Here is a 17485-nt window from a genome sequence, read left to right as displayed (position 1 = left end):
GAGAAACAGCAGTGATACAGGCAGCACAACACTAATCGTGTTGTAACCTTTGCTTTTAAAGATCTCTGCCTCCAGCCCTGTCCATCACCTCTGTGCACTCTGAGGGCCAGTGCTGCAGTGACAAGATAACCATAAGGACAGATTCTGCAAGGATAAAGACACACAAGAGAAGAAATACTGCTCAGACTTTGAGAAGCAGGCCATCTGTTTCCAAGTTCCTCTTGCTAGTCGTTAAATTGAAAGGTTAGACTTGTAAGACATGCCAGGCATTCCCACAGATTTATAGCTGAGATCCATCTCTCCTGTTACTTTTCTCCTGTCTCTGTCAAAATCAGCAAGGGGCAGCATTTTCCCTTGTGATTTAGTTTCTTCACTCAGTGCCCACCCCTCAAACATGGTAAGTCTGGAAACAAGGGGAATTTCTTCCCCTACCATACTGCTACCCAGGAACCTAAAACTGCTGTGTGCTGTGGAGCTTTTTACCCCTTTTCCACTTCTGCTACACTTAATTCCAGCAATCATGTCAGGGCTTGGTGAGCTCCAGAGGTTAACTACTTGACTCCACTATAGGACATCTTACAGAACTTGTTTTTAGTGCTTAAACCGAATTAGTTCTCTGCTTGCTTTTGAATGTGATGACTGCTAGGCAATCACCAAACAGGCATTAAATACAGGCAACTAACATTTTGTATTCAATCCTAAAGACAGAACTGGCCTTGGATAGATACAACATACCTTTTTTTTTTTTTTTTCCCAAATACTAGACAGACATGTTTAAATAATCAACAGGAGTTTTCTACATAATTAATTCTCTTTTCAAACATATTACAGCATAAAATGGATGTCCCTCCTCAAACAGGCTTTTCACCTTGAATGTGTTTTTGACCTCTTCAAGCACTTCCTCTAAGTAAGCCCCAGTTTTTAATAGCTATTCAGGACACTGGTTTCTGGAAGAACCAAACAAATCATCTTGCTCTTCCCAGGAATCTCTCCATTCACTCACCATTCTCTAGAACAGGCTTCAAGGGACTTTTTCAGAAATGACAGCTGGTATGAAACATTGTCTGAGCTTGAGAGCCAAGCTCAAACCAGCATATTCCCCATGAACACACAAAGTAATGCGATCCTGGGCTTCAGGCACAAATGTCCTAGAAAATGGACTGTTCCACTGTGGCTCAAACTCCCTTGTTTCTCTCTTCCTGAACAAGTTACTGTTTGGACAGAAGACTCCTGACTGTAACAGGATTCCCCAGGGTAGGCATGGTAAGTACAGAGCTAAAGTTAACAGCTGCTGGTTTCTTCTTTCCTGAGGATAAAACTGCTAAAACATGAAAATACATGCAAGTTACTTTATCCTGTGAGCTCTTGGCTATATTTATACTTCAGCTGAAGGTGTAACTGCAGCTCATGTTGACTGCTGAAATATGAACAGCAGCTGGCCCCAAAACTGCCTGAGCTTCTGACTTCATTTCAGTCCAGTTTTTCACTCTTTCCCCTGTTCCTATACTCTCAGAGAACATTTCTACAGGAAATGTACAATGGATATACTTCCTTGATCCTCTCTGGCAACAGGAGTGCTTATTCCAATTGTTACAGACCCTTGAGGTATCTTTGTAAAATTTAGGAATAGCAATGTGTTGTGATATTGCCATCCTAAGATTGTTTCTTATGGTCTTGCTACTGGTGCCTTTGGTTTGGCATTGCTGATTGTGTCCCATCATGCCACGAGTTTTTCCAAGGAAATAGTGCAATTCTCCCAAGGGGAAATGAGCAACACTTCTGGGGTGTTTTCACTCTGCACCATTACTAGCACAACCTGATTTCTGCAGAGTGATGACTTATTAGGGTATAGGTTGTTGTTCCAAAGGCCAGTCCGTTCCACAAAGGCTTTGCAGCACATCTGCAATGGCACAGCTGCAACAACACACTCTGTGGTGGAGGTGGGGCAGTAGTATCCAAATATATTTAAAAACCTTGTACATCTCAAATATGGAAAAGTCAAACCAGTCACCCATAAAAGAAAATGTTTCTTTACCCTTTTGGAAATGGTGTAAGGTGTAGGAATCTTGGAAAAGGTGAACTTGCACAAGGAATACACCTGTGTTGTAAAAGAAGCAGCAGGTCACAGCGCTTTTCAAATTAAATCATGACAAAAGAAAACAGAATTGCCTACACAACATTTTTAGATGCTTGTTCACTACATGCCTGTATTACCCATCAGATGATCCTGTGTAAAACTCAAAATTCAGAATACTGCTGGGACTAAGATTTAGTTCTGCTTAATTTTTCTTAACAACCTTGCCCCCCCCCAAAAAAAAAAACCAAAAAACCAACCAACCAAACCTACCCAACAAAAAAAAAAAAAAAAGGAAACAATCTGCACTTTACTCTTTTTTCACTGAAAAAAACCCCAAAAAACTATTGATCATTATGTGACTCAGCAGCTAAGAGGAAAACCCAAATCCTTAGTCAAGACTTAGAGAAGTCAAAAATCTTTAAATCTCAACCAGAATCTAAAATAGGTTTATTTTGGATACAAAGAGATCTGCCTGTGCATATTTTTTTATTCTCGGAAGTAAGAGTAATTTTCAGCTGATTTTGTTACTAAAACCACACTAATATCTTAACTACAAATGGAGAACATTATCAAACACTTCATCCAGTGGTTCTGCTCCATCATTCATAGCTTCCCTCCCCAAAACAGCAATATTGATTCAGAAATACCCCTTTAATCAAATTTAAAAACAAAAGACACTTTACAGTTCAATTGCTTACATTCATTATGAAACAACAGCACCTACCCTGATGGTGTAATGGATGGTGTTCTGTTTCTCATACTGGGACACCACTAAGGTGAATGTATGGGAACCTGGAGAGGTCAGCTTTATCTTGGTCAGATAATGAGGACTGTTGATCCGAATACCATCGATGTAAGGAGGAGGATCAGCTGAAAAAGAAAAGGATGAACATTTTTCCCTGACCAAAAAATCCCCCAGCTTGATAAACTTCTAGGATTAGACTGAACAGACCTGAGTGCTCTGAACAGATGAGAGCCTCAAGATGTATCCATAAAAAGGACAGTCTTACCAGCTACTGTTTTCAGGAGAGGTACATCACACATGACAAGACACAAATTCTGTGCCTGAAAGTACAGCTTAAATCCCAGGACTTGCAAGGACTGCTTATCCATCTCCCACCCATGTCCCTACTCAAAGAAGACTACTGTAATTATGTTGGAGTTTCAAGAGAAAGATAATGAATGTTTAAGCACTCTTTGAAAATCTCTGAAGTGTCTGCTCTTTCTCCATTGGCTGGACAGTTCCAGAATGCCAGATGCCAAAATCTTCGGCCACCACGTAAACAATACTTCAAAACATGTTAATTCCTTTAACTAAATCACACACCCTTTCTCTCCCTCTCTCTTCAAATCCCTGTGATCATTACACAGATGTAGCTGCATCCCAATACCAACGCACATGTGGTACTTAGAAAGATCCCAAATGTTTGCTTTTACAATTAGACACTGTAATTTGTTATTTGGCCTCTAATTGGTTCTTTCTAGACTTCTTTTAATTTCAGTGAAGCAGGACCAAATCTAGCCAATTACTTCAATAGGCCCAAGATAAGGTCCTTTTATTTTCTTCCACAAAGCAACATGGGAGAGGGGAAAGGATTAATATAAAACAATAAGAAGCTTAGGAATGGGAAATCTCGGCCTTGCTGCCAAAAGATTAAGCTGCTTTGTTCTCATCTCCTTTTAACAGATGGTTAAAAATAATACTGCAGCTTGACCAATCTATTTCCATGGAAAAAGGTTTTAAACAAGTTTGAGCTCGTGAGATCAGAAGTTTTTAAAAGAGTTTGTGTAGCAAGACAAAACATATGAACCATTCAGGTTTTGCTACTGGTCTTGCTAGGCTGTCTCTTTCAAGCACGATTGAACAATTCCCTCTGCTATACAATTGTGTTTGGGTTTGCTCAATTAAGAACATTTTCAGTGAGACACACAAGTAAAATAAGCACTGCTACAACGACCAAAACACCAGATGCAACTTGGGCATTTGCTTCTTCTCACAGAGAAGCTCTTGCAAAAACAGATGATGATTTGGTCAGGTGTCAGTAGATCTTTCCACAGAAAGATTTGGGTTCTAGGGGAAGCTTGGATTCTTGGGGAAATTGGTCAACAGAGTTCACTGAACAGTATCAGATGTGAACAATGCAATTCTTATTGGCCATTCAAATAGAAGAAGTCCCACAAATCCCACTCTTTGGTGAAAAAAGCTTTAAAATCTACTAAGGCAGTTGTTACATGAGCAACTACCTGAATGCAAACCTGGTTCTAAAGAGGTTCCTGTCTGTAAAAGGAACAGGCCAAAACCCACTTGCTTTAGGATGCACCTTGACTGAATAATTCCAAAAAATATTTTTACAATCTCTAACTTAAAGGAAAGAATAAAATAATAATAATAAAAATCTTATTAGCTGTGCCTTAAAGTTTCAGTCTAACCATTCAACCTGGGCATTGCCTTTACACCCTGTGTCTCAGCCTGTGTCTCGGATCTGCTATCTCTCTTGAAATAAAGCATACTTGGTTACTTCACAGCTACAGCAAACCTCTTCTCCTCAAGGTGAAAAGAATCGGACATATAATGACCAAGAGTGAGATTTTGATAAATCTGAACATTTTAAACATTCCACACCTGATACTTGGAAATATGCTGAAGTGCTCACCTGTATTTCATAAGCTTGCTTAGGTACTTTACTAAGCCAAGTTAATGGGACGATTAACCCAAATTATTTTAATTTTGTGGCAGCTGTAGACCTTTAAATAATTGCACAAATGCAGGAAATAATTATGCTATCAGAGAAACTAACACACATCTGTTCCCTCTAAGCATTAATTATTGGCACTGAAAAATAAACACAAAAAATAAAGAAAATGTTGCATCAAACTAAGTGTCAGCAGGACTATGCAGACCTCTTAAGAGTGCTTACAGCATGTGTAGAATGGCCTTTTCCTTCAGTGTAGACCTTAAGTGTGATCAAACAGAGCAAAACAATGATTTCAGAAGACTGACCTCCTAATGAGGCATCTAGTTTGAAAGCAAGAAGTGCCTTTCCTCTCCACAGACTTCTGTGTGCTTCTTCATTTATTTAGAGCATCGGTTTCTTGACAATTAAGGTACACTAACCTGGGTAGTAAACTTTTTTGCCATCAGTCTTGTATACAACCATTGTAATGAATTCCCGATTGTGTGCAAAGTCATCCTATAAAAACAAAACCCACAAATCAGAATGATGCAATTCTATGAAACATCATGAATGCTTAATCAAGTCAACTACACCTTCTACCATCCCTTTGATCACCACACAATATGATTTTGGTATTTGTATTGGGATATCAAACGGAATTCTTTTTCAAATGCCTGAAGTAAACAAACATCCACTAATTTAACTTATTCAGGCCCCAGGATTCAAAGTTACCTCAGAACCTTTATGGTGGAATAGAATCACTTAGCTCAAATTTTACTCTGTTTCAGTTGGAGGTACATATACCTGCTGAATTTAAAAACTCTCCACGTACACGGGCATACACACCTGAACACAGGCAGTAATATACTAGTAAGAGAGAGCCATACAGAAAGATTTACAGGAGCTGTGGCAGAGCTCGCAGCGCAGAACCAGCACCTTGTCAGTGATGTGCCTGCTGAGCAGGACCCAGACAGCAGCACCACCCTGTGGACACTGCACCTCCAGCTTGTACTGAGGGTTGTTGGCCAGGCTGTAGGCGTCCTTCACCGGGCCCTGCTTTGCGTCCCACGTACTGAAAGTGATACAGACACGTTATTAGACCAGTAAGAAACCAATCTGTGCTTTGAAACCAACTCCAAATACCTACACATACGTGGAGCGTGATATTATCAGTAACAAGTTACCAAAGCCTGGTTTTCTACTGGAATCTATGGCAAGGGTTACATAACACAGTCACATCAGAAACACTATCTTAGAACCTTGTTTTATAAATTAGTTCATCACAATACATGTATGGTAATAAAAAATGCTAAATACAAAGAGTCTGGCTGGTGACTGCAACCACACAAGGCACAGAAAAAGCTGAACCATTTATGCAGCCTGGGCTACACAACCACAGCCATGACTGCACACACCAATATTAAATGAAAAACACCTACACTTTTGTAACTGTAGAAATCTATCTATTTATCTATCTGCTATGGTTGGTTTCAAAAGCTTGCCAAATTTTTTCCTCCATTTTTTTTTTTTCCCCTGAGGCAATTTTTATTTTAAAATTTGCCCTGTTTCATGCTTGGAAGGGTGCTCTGCTGGAAGTGTTAAAGATCTTTGAGGTGCCCTACTGCAGAATCTGCCTGCTGCCTTGTGAAGTGTCAAGACAAGAAAAATACAGTGAGAAAAAAAACCCCAAAAAAAGTGCTGATGACTGAACACAAAGAGTGGCATACTGGAAACAGAAGCATATACAGCTATTCCTAAGTCTCCTTGTCCCTCTCACACTTGTAAAACTGAACAGCATGTGTGAAAGGTTGCATTAACAAATTACCACCGTCATTGCTCTGCATTTTATGGCAACTGCCACTGTGCTAAGGCTTTTCCCTACACAGAGGGAAAATAATCACTGATAACGTAAGGACAGACAGACCAGTAGGTGAGCTCTGACATTAGCACACACATCATCTCTCTTGCTACATCACCACAGTGTATTTTAGAAATAACTGGAGTGCAAAGATGGAAGGAGCCTTTAGAGATAAGCTCAGCAGTCACACTGTGGATGCAGGGACAAACTGCAGTCTAGTGGAGTGGAGAAGTATAGAAACCCTTGCTTTCCAAAACCAACACACAGATACACACACTTATCCTCAAACTGGGAGACAAAACCCCTGAATGTAATGGATATTTCGTAAGAGACAGGTATCATACTCAGAAAACAAATCAGCAGGCAAGGAAGATGATTTATGGTAACTACAACTGCTAAAACCCAGAACTGGTTTAACTACCCTGATGTCAGTGAACACACCCTATAAAGACAACACACGTCACACAGCTCACTTGCAAGTGGCCAGAAAAATGACTTCCAACTAATAACTAGGTCACTTGAGACTGTCTGGGCACTGCTTAGACATGGACTGCACAAAAATCTGATTTTTATTCTGATAGGGGGATGTGGGACTGAGGGCAGAATCTGGTTACACAACTGTAGCTCCACAGCAACATCACAAGGGTCACTGAGCTCCACTGACATTACAGAAGTAGTCAAAAACAAAGTCAGGGCTGAGAAAGTGCAAAGTCAGGCTCAAATTCAGCTTGGAATTCAAGCTCCTAGCTGTAACCTAGAAGAATGGAAGGAAGGAAACATCACATCAGAACACGTACTGAGATTTTGAAACAGAAATTTTATCTTTTGGACCAACCTGTGAATACACGTAGATTCTTTAAAAAGACTTGGGTTCCAACTCAAATAAATAACATCATAGTACTGGCACAGGTCCTCCCAGGAAATCCAGAAAATGCCTGAAAAGGAAATGCTGTTATTATTTTCTTACCAGATACCTTGTTTCTCAAAAGTCTTTCTGAGCAAACGATACAGCTTATCTAAGCCAACATTTCTGCAAAATGTAGTAATGTCTGTGCTGCTTAAATTGCTAAATTTAGACTTGCCCCCCAAACAAAGTTAAAGCAAGAAAAAAAACAAGTTAGTCTCTGCTTATTATCAGAGACTTTCTGAAGGTGTCAGAATGCTTTTCCATTCTCAAGGACTAAGTGGAAGGTATGAGAAAATCTCCTATTTTGAAAGAGACATCATTAGGTGACTCTGACCTCTTTCCTAAGTTTCTAAAAACAAAAAAGTAAAATACACAGTCAAACAGGTTCCTTCAATTCAACAACCTACTTCAGCAGTCATCTAGCACAACTGAGAATTCAACCAACATGTGAATATGTTTAAATGTATTTCTAAGATATTTCATCCAACACCTATGACACTTGTTTTTGCACCCTAAATTTGCTTTATCTTTGCAACGTTCTCTTGCATTTATTCTAATTCTCCATAGCGCCCTTAATTGCAACTCCAGCGAACAACAGTGCCTTCAAGCCAACAAATTCCTAGTGGAATGAACTTTTTAAATGGTAGCAGCCTTATAAATCATGCCTTTGACATAGGCAATTGCAGATCTTGCAGCACTAAAAACCAGTCATAATAACTACACAAAATCAAGAAGACCAAAGTGTAAATCCAATGAGAAGGAATAACTCCATTAGAATTACTGATGTAATTTAACATAAAATTTTAACTACTAGATGCTACAAATTACTTACTAAATGAATTGGTAAATAAATAACAAGCTATTATCTCTTAACTGCCACAAATCCAGGGCTGCTATTTTTATGTTTGAATCAAAAGTCTTCATCAGGCTTATCAATAAATGCAGCTTATCAATAAATGCTATAATCTAATGGACTTGGAGACATAGTGTTTTAAAAACAGCGGCACTGAACAAAAGGGCTCCCCCAGAGATTTGCAGACAGCAACGAGGACACAGTAAAAAGCAGAAACATCTTTCTGAAAGTAAAATGCAGCTGCTGCAGCAGAAAGACTGATTTAAATACTGATTACAGGAAGCACGTTGATACATATTTGAAAATGTCGGAGAGGAAAAAAACCCACAAAAATCCATTCATGTATTAAAAAGCAGCATTTCACAGCTTACTGTCAGAATATTCTCTTTGCACTGAACTCTCACATAATGAGACAGCACACTTAACCAAGGAGGTACTTTCTTGTCAATGAATTTGAGTTATACATTTTACAGTCTACATTATTTAAACCCCAGACAAACCTGAAATGACAAATTTAAATACACAAACACTTCCTAAACTTTTGGACTATTTACTTTCCAGTATTTGTTTCACTCTCCTTGTGCATATGCACTCCTTTCCACCTTCCTGCAGGGATACACCACAAAGATCTATACTATTTGAACAGATAATGACTTTTAAAACATTATTACCATTGTCTATTTTCTGAGCTGTTCTGGGATCAAAGTTCAAGTATTTTTGTAAATCTGGGGTCCAGTTCCTTGTGTCGTTTTCACTGTATCGTCCCTTCCAACGTAAGTGGCTCCAGGGATTTTTTAGCTGAAGAAATCGAAGTCCCTAAAAACCCCACAAAATAAAGTTGTCAATTCATCTTGTCACGGTAACTTTTACATATTGAAAGTGGTTTTTATATGGATCACAAAACCACAGAATCATTAAGTTTTTTTGAAATTTCCTGGTGGAGTCCAAGACAAAATAAAACATATTAGCCATTAGAGCAAAAAAATCAGTAGCTACCCATCTAGGGTAAACCTACAAACACATGTAGGTTTCAAACAGGAGTTTGAAAACACCTTCAATTTCACTTGATACCTTATATTCTCTTATATCCAAGACTGCATATGCATGGGTTGGAACTAAACCCCATTTTTCTCCTTCCTCTTCAGACATCACTCCTGTTGCTGTTGTGATAAGGACATCTCCCTTGTGAAATCTGTTCAAAAAGAGGTGAAAAAAAGCTTAATTAAATCTCACAAGTTGCAATCTAACATTGGCCAGACACTGCAATAGCATGTTTGTACTTGTACACTGCCCATTAACATGAAGCTGCTTTAGAAAAACTGGGATACAGGGGTTTTTGGCAGCAAAAATCACACCTGAAAAAAATCTGAGAAAGTGGAACTATTTTTCTTTCGGAACTAAGTATACAGTTTAAATTTAAAAAATATTATTTTACCGTAATTTTGTATTTTCATAAACAAAATTCAGCATTTATCAACCTGAAGGTCAGCCTGTGTCACTTCTAAGATACTCTTCACAGATCCACAGCTGAGCACAAATGTGGTTTCACTTAGTCAATGACTGCATTTAGCAAATTATCAAGCCTGTCACACCCCTGGGGATTCTGAAGAATGAGAAGCTCATGCTTCCATATTTTTGCAGGTGTTTATACTCAAGTTTAATGTTCTGAATAGCAATTGTTAATTCTGGAACAATTACTGTTGTGAAAACACACTGACATGTTTCCAGCCTAGCTAAAAATCCAAGTACATACGCAGTGTCCCTAGACAGATTACAGGATCACTGGACTGCATGGATCAACACATTTTCACTCTAGCACAGGTGAACAACAGCAACGTTCCAATGGCTAGATCCCATCCTAACTTCAGTCACACCTTCAAATTACAACAACAAAATATCTGAAAAATTGCTGACAGCTCTGAGAGTTCCTAAGCAACTGAAAAAACATTGTAGAAAGACTTATGGATGCAGATGTTTCAGTAAATAGAATAACCCACTTCCATTGCATTGAAATGCATAAGACACTAGCTGCACAAAACCATTTCGAAACGAATCAAAGTACTTGGTATACCTGGCAATTATGATTTAGAGATGTATCTTTCACCATTAGCAAAATAATAGAATCATTTTCTTTGGACCTTTAAGACCATCAAATCCAACTGTTATGGCAGGTGTTAAAACCAGTATTGCAGTTTTGATAGACTTTTGCTGCCCCTCCAGGAGATTTACTGATGGGGCAAATCTTGTGATACAATTAGAAATACTGTATTATATCTGCTTGCTAAGGACAGCAGATACAATATAGTTCTGGGGAACTATGTGGAAACACAGAACACACATCCTCCCTATTTTTAAACACTTAACTGGTATATATTATAACTGGTACCAGTTATAATATAACTGGTATACTGGTTCCAAACTGCTCTTCTCTGACTCTATATTCTGTTTTCTTTATCGAGGAAAAGGGTTACTATGTTTTTATATTCTTACATAAAGAAGAAGAATTCCATCACACAAAATTCCCCAGTATTTTAATCTTCCATTCTATCAAAGCCACCAATACCTCAATTTTTTCGCTTCCAGAAAGCACATGGAGGTTTTATAAAGCACAATTTGTAGCAGTACAAAATGCTGTTGAAGTATCTGCGGTGATTGTACTGCTTTTACAGTGGTAACACAGCTACTACACAGCAAGCATTTTAGTTATTTAGGAAAGAGCAAATGTCTACCTCTGATAAAGCATTCTGAAAGTGCTATCCTTATTGAAGGCTTGATTGTCAGAGTGCATAGCAATTCTTTCAGGTATCCAACCTGTCAGTGCATGGAGATCAATATTCTGAAATGTAAGTATTCAAAAGAAATCAGAACAGATAACCCATATAAAAACATATGATGTTGGTACACAACTTATAAAAAGCTTTGAAAGAAATTAAGTACACAAAAGTTTCAGTACAGCTCTATGCATAAAAGGCTCAAGATTAAGACTAGCAAACAAAAAATTCTTTGATCAGACAAGGACATTTCCAAGTAGCTTAAAAAAAACCCCAAAAAACTGGAAAGTGAACTGATGAAATAAACTCGAATTCCAGAGCAATGGAAGCATATCAGAAATATCAGTCATGCTCAATTGTCTGATGTGTTCTATTTATTTCATTGATTTACAGATTTTTAAAGTGTATCTCAGAAGCACTATTTGGTACCTTGCCATTATATATGCATTTTAAATAACTTATGTTTTATTTCTAAAACTCGGAATTTGGTTTTTTTATTCTTTTTGGTAAAGGTGACACTGACATGTATTTCCATAAAAAGATGCTTTAATCTCCCAACTCCTTGAAATATTGCTTAATTCCTATTCTTTTGCTTTGTACTCCTCAAAGCAAAGGCAGAGACTGTAAATGCTTGAAGTGTCAATAACCGGCACTAGGGGGTGGGAACCTGAGGAATTAAAAGTACAAGACAGCCCGATTGTAAGTAACCCTGATTACAGAAGGAAGCTGGAATCCAGTGGAAAATGGAGGGGGCAGCAAGAGTGGAGATTAAATGTCACCAGTCAAGCTTTGTTCCTAGACAGCAAGTTAGAGGATGACAGTGGGAATAAAACACAGTAATTCTCACCAGCTTTTGTCCTTCAAAACAAAGCAGCCTGACACATAAAAATGTGTGCTACATTTACCCCTTACATAAAGCCTCATTTGTCTCCACAACAATTTTTCAAGAGGTGATGATTACCGAGTATACCCACCAAGAATGTGATTGTCAAGACACCAATTAGCACCATGAATTGAAAAAAAAACCATTAAAATTTTAATAGTATAAAGTTAAAATCATAAAGGCTTCCTAAGTAACAAATTATGTGGGCTACTCATTTCAGCAAACCATCCCTCTTTAAAGAATAACTTGCATGTCACTTGCATGATGTATGTTGACTGCTTTTTTAGTAACCACATTATAGAAACCCAATGCATATTTATGGAGATGAGTGGAACAATCTGATAAACAAACTTCCACAGATCAAAGTACTTGCTCTCTCTATACAGACCTTCTACATAACTAGACTGTTCTTTTCCTAGCTGACTCCATTACCTAATGAGGGAGAACTGTCCTATTTATTGAAAGAGATAGAAACCAAAATCAGCAGTATTGTCATGGGGAAAGAGAATTTACGACTTCACCCAACACCTCCATCTAGAGTCTATTATATAAACACTTCCTACCCACAAGCATCAATAATACTGAAGTCCAAGAACTAAGATTAACCATCAAGATGTCTTGCTCATTCTGTTTTGACAGAATAATTTCATTAAGTACAGCTAAAAATATTTGTGAAAGAAAGGAACAGAAAAAAAAAAATCAAGAAAATGTCAAACCAAATACCTGTCTCCCCAGCTGCTCACTCTGGTCTCACTAGAAGGAAATTATTTTACCCATTATTATTTAAGTGGAATTTTTTCCTGTTAGAAATAATCTCATACTTACAGAATTTGATCCAGGAAAATCATATCCTCCCATGACCTTCATGTAAGCCTTTTCTATTAGTGACACCCATAATTCATTCTTATTATTGGAATAAGAGCAGAGAAGTTCCCCACTATGATCAACAGGTAACTGGTCATCTATGATTACCTGTGTGAAATGAATGAAAAATCATCATAAATCTAATAAAGTATTTTGAAAGTAATCAGAAAATAAAACCAAACCCTCATTAATACAAAGCTTCTCAGACACAGCCAGACCTGACCACTGTTCTCATATATGGACACCTATCAATCCTGCAGTGGTTTGCCCAAGCGAACAAGAAATTCTCCTGCCAGCTCTTGGGTGCACTGGTCTAACTGGGTGCCACGTGAGTGGCTGCCTTGACTGGTGGTGACAGTACACTCTTACAAAGTGTGCAATAGCTCCCGCAAAAGGCACTTGCAGAAAGGTTCCGTGCAATTACAAGCATAAAAAGTAAAGAAAAGCCTAACAACATTCCTCATCTAATCAGGAACCAGAGCATGGAGGTAGCCAGCAGAGGAATAAATATTTATTTATCTTTAAGGAAGCAAATTGTGTCATATCACTTTCATAGCCTCTAGTTACAGATATAAGTTTCTTCTCTCTGAAAAGGAAGAACACCTCAAAGCAGCAGCTCTGACAGTATTAACATATCTTCTTTAAATTAGGTACTGTATGTTCATCATCATTACAGATTCTTACTGCATATTTGCAGTAATCTGAAACAGTTTCTGTTAACAGATGTTTCAGTTTCCCGTTGGCACTGGTCTATTACAAATACAGGCTACCAACACAGCACATTCTCTGGTCAAATCCTATCTGTGCAGGAATGAATAGACCTTTTCATAGGAGAGCAAATGGCCATTCATCCTGACAAAACTCAGCCATTAGGAGATACTTTGGAAAGAATATTAAGAGCAAGGCAGAGACAAAAATTATGCTGTCCTGAAACATTCAGATTCTGGAATTTTGCAGCTCAAGGACTTCCCGACCCAGAGGTTATATCTTAACAATCAAGAGCCTTTGAGGAGTTTCTCCCTACTTCCCTATCCCATGAATATGACAACTCAACTTCTGAACTCCCATAAGCATTCATCAGTGACTATGATCTGTGCTACAGTTAAGTATTATATGGAGAAATACATTATTTTATGTTCTTATTTATTGCACTGGAAAGAAAATGAAGTTGTTTGTGAGTTTGTAAAGTTTCATCTTCAGGCATTTCCTCTTCTTATAAAAAATCTGTAGACAAGCAAGGCCTTGCTTGAGTTATCAGTCGAGTTATTCCTCTATGGTCATTTCCTATCTAAACTCTTCCTGGTAGGTCCCTCCATATTTTTTAATTCTTTCTAAGACGGAGTGGAAGAGTGCACATCCAGTTCATAAACAGGGGATACATGGCTATGCTCCTGTTTGGTTTTCACACTTCAGTTAAGTAATATAGAGCATTTTTTAACATGAATTTAATGTAAGGCTATTTTTATGAATGCCTACAGAATTACAGACAGAAGAACTATGTGGTTGCATACTTCAAAACCAAAAATTAATCTCCAACAGTTAAAAACTGCTCTCCAAAAACACCTGCCTAAAGGTTTTGCTATGCAAGCACCTCACAGTGAAGCTGATCAAGCCTTTAAAACACATGGCTTATGCAGTAACAGTACTAAGTTCCCCAAAAACATTTACCTTTCTAGGAACACCATTGATATGAAGCTTCACCATGTATTTACCACATGGATTATATTCTGGTTCTCCTTTCTTATTCTGAGGGTAAATTATACTGTTAACAGAAAAAAAAAAAAAAAAAAAAAAGAAAATTAAGAAATTATGGCATAAATAACTTGGCTGTACCTATACTTATAAAGATAGAAGTGGGATTAACACAGTCTGTTTATGGAATTTACACTGAAGAGAAATATGGAATTTTTAATGAAGAGCAACTCAAATTTAGTAAAAATAATCAAGTTTAAATAGGTTTTATTTTTTCAGGCCCTGCTCTTGCTGCAGCTTTCTACTTAATATAATAGCAAAAAGAATATAAGTAACCTTATTGTTTCTCAAATAGAAGCAAGGCAAGCAATTTTATCTTACAATTAAACAAGCAGTATTTACAAATCTATAATATAAACACAGTATTTGCCTGAGTGACGAGTCAAACTTTTGAAGGAGAAGGCAGCGCAGAACTTGCTGCTCTTGAAAAGAATGCAAATTCAGTTCTAAGAAGAACAGGTTAAAACAAAACACTCCAAAAACATTCACACACTTGGTCTGGCAAGAGACTCCCAGTGAAGTCCAGAAAACCCATGGCAAATTTATCATAGGATGCCAATTGAGTGTTGTTAACATTAACTCTACAATGAGTTGTAAAATGGACCATCTGTGGGACAGCAGCTAACAAAGTAGAAAAATTAAACTAGAGAGCATTAGAAATTAAGTTAATGTTTTTTAAAAATCACAAACAAATACAAAATCCTTCCAAACCATTTCTTACTCCTCAAAGCACATCTGAAGTTAGACTCCAGTGTCTTTATACATACATATATTGTCAGTGAGTGATATCATAATTAGCCAGGAGTCTCGTGATTTTTTAAAAAATTTTGCAATGAACTATGCTTAATTAGTTAGACTGTTTGACTGTGATTTTAGCTGGCTTTGATTTAGATCTGTCTTGGTTGAGTGTCAGTAGAAAACCCTGAGAAATTATCTCACAGCACCTGCAGAAAGGAACTCCATGGACCCATACCCCTTAGAGAACTTAATCAACAATGAAGAACAAAATTCAATAAAGAATTGTTATCATATAACTAGAGATTAATAAGATGTCACAGAAGAAGAAAACTACACCTTGAGCAAGTTAAGGAGTCAAAGGCCTATATGCCCCTGAAAACTTGATTAATACACTGCAGGTGCAGTAAGGGAGCCACTTCATAGGCTTGTTACACCCCAGAAAACTTAATCAATGGTAACTGTCTACCTAAGACAGCAAATTTAATAAAGCACTGCTTGGCTGGATAAAACTTGGGTTATCCATTAAACAAAGATAGATGAGATTTTCTGGCCGAAGAAACAGAACACCTATACCACGATGCAATAAATTGGGCAGACTTTTGGGAGTGTCTATAAAAAAACTTGGGTATTAGAACGTATATAATGTCTGAAAATTGTTTCTTTGAACATGTCTATGGTGAATGAATTCACAATCTGCTCCCAATTTTGACTCAAAATTTTTATTAGGAACGTTTGTATAACAGCTTTTTGCTGTTAGACTTAAAAACCTTTGTTTCAATATAAAGTTGGCTTCCAGCTTAGAAGTGCTGAAACCACATGAGTCCAAGGGAGATGAAGGTGAAACAAATGGTATTTTTTACTGTGTACAGATGTCACAGAACATACTGTGAAAGCCTGGCAGTATTAAGCCTGAAAAGATCTTACAAAGCAGCAGCTACTTACCTCGTGATCAATTTTTTGTTGTATCTTCTTTCATATGCTGCACTGATAGCTAGTGACGCCACAAAAGAACAATCTGACACTATTGTCTATAAAGAAAAGAAAAGCAGTGAGGACATTTGCTAATAACTCAGATACTGAGAGATGAATGCAGTTGTGTGGAGGGAAGGAAGACATTCAGTTAGTAGTTCTCTTCAAAAGGGAAGGATTTAAACCAAAAGAAGCAAAGCCACTATTAAAGAGGCAGAAAATGTATGCTTGCTCAACATGAGGCCCCTACAGAGCAAAATTTTTTCTATTCATTTAGCCTCAGAGGGGCCAAGGAAAGCACTCTCATATCTGGGGATTCCTTTTTGTACAACGAAGTCCCCCCATGACAAACCACTAGCAGCACACATTTTCCTTTGGGACCAATTTACCTGTTTTATGCTGAAACTTGATACAGTATAGATCATGGTAGGGTTATTTGTTATGTCGTCTGGTCGCACCCACTTGGCAAACATTGCTTTCTGCTTGGGGGATAATGGTAGTTTTCCACACTTGTCACTAGATTGAAGAGAGAAAAAAAGTAGAAATAAATGAATAACAGTTTAGAAGAGCCTTTTATAGTATGTGCAGTCTTACATATGTCTTATAGATGGTGCAAAACATGCACAGGACATTTACACAGCTGTAAAACAATTTCAAGGAACACTGTTTCTAAGTTTGTGATTTTTTAGGGGGAAAAAGGCAAAAATGTTAAGAAAATTCAGCAACTCCAAATGTCTTTGTCTATTAAAGCTGTGTAATCTTAACTTATTATTACTTATGAATGAAAGTCTAGCTGTTATACATCATTCTTCCTTGGAACAGCCCTTTACAGTGGGAACAGCTATCACCTGCATTTTACAAGCAACAGAGCAACAGAGCTAAATTCATTAGCATGGAGCAGCATCAGAAAACAGACTCAAGCTGCCAGCCCAACCCAATAATCCAAAAAGCCAAATACATTATCATCCTTATAGGCTTAAAGAAATGAGTGCAGAAGTACTACAGAGCAGCTTACAATAAAGTTTTAAGTTCAAAGTGAAAGAAGGAAGTTGTAGTATCTAAATATATCTGCCTGAATTATACTTAAAAGCCTACGTAAACAATTTTAAACCCTGAAAAAGAAAACACAGAAATACCA

At 37.6% G+C, this 17485-nt stretch overlaps 1 protein-coding gene across 3 annotated transcripts in view; it reads right to left on the bottom strand.

The window, feature by feature from the left end:
• CAPN7 (calpain 7) overlaps positions 1 to 17485 on the bottom strand; it is a 32198-nt gene that overhangs the window by 5427 nt on the left and 9286 nt on the right. For 2 of the 3 annotated variants that reach the window (XM_040062449.2, XM_040062458.2), the window contains 12 exons: positions 16737 to 16863; positions 16321 to 16406; positions 14557 to 14650; positions 12850 to 12996; positions 11100 to 11206; positions 9442 to 9562; positions 9042 to 9186; positions 7446 to 7545; positions 5689 to 5824; positions 5193 to 5268; positions 2802 to 2947; positions 2036 to 2098 (listed from right to left, as the gene is read on the bottom strand). In XM_040062449.2, the coding sequence (XP_039918383.1) occupies positions 2036 to 2098; positions 2802 to 2947; positions 5193 to 5268; positions 5689 to 5824; positions 7446 to 7545; positions 9042 to 9186; positions 9442 to 9562; positions 11100 to 11206; positions 12850 to 12996; positions 14557 to 14650; positions 16321 to 16406; positions 16737 to 16863 (1348 nt within the window). The remainder of the gene's footprint in view (positions 1 to 2035; positions 2099 to 2801; positions 2948 to 5192; positions 5269 to 5688; positions 5825 to 7445; positions 7546 to 9041; positions 9187 to 9441; positions 9563 to 11099; positions 11207 to 12849; positions 12997 to 14556; positions 14651 to 16320; positions 16407 to 16736; positions 16864 to 17485) is intronic. The other variant, XM_040062467.2, reaches the window with a different exon arrangement.

The sequence above is a fragment of the Hirundo rustica genome, chromosome 1 (assembly GCF_015227805.2).
Source record: "Hirundo rustica isolate bHirRus1 chromosome 1, bHirRus1.pri.v3, whole genome shotgun sequence".
Classification (NCBI taxonomy): Eukaryota; Metazoa; Chordata; class Aves; order Passeriformes; family Hirundinidae; genus Hirundo; species Hirundo rustica.
The sequence above is the reverse complement of the archived record's forward strand: the minus strand, read 5'-3'. Positions and strand labels throughout refer to the sequence as shown.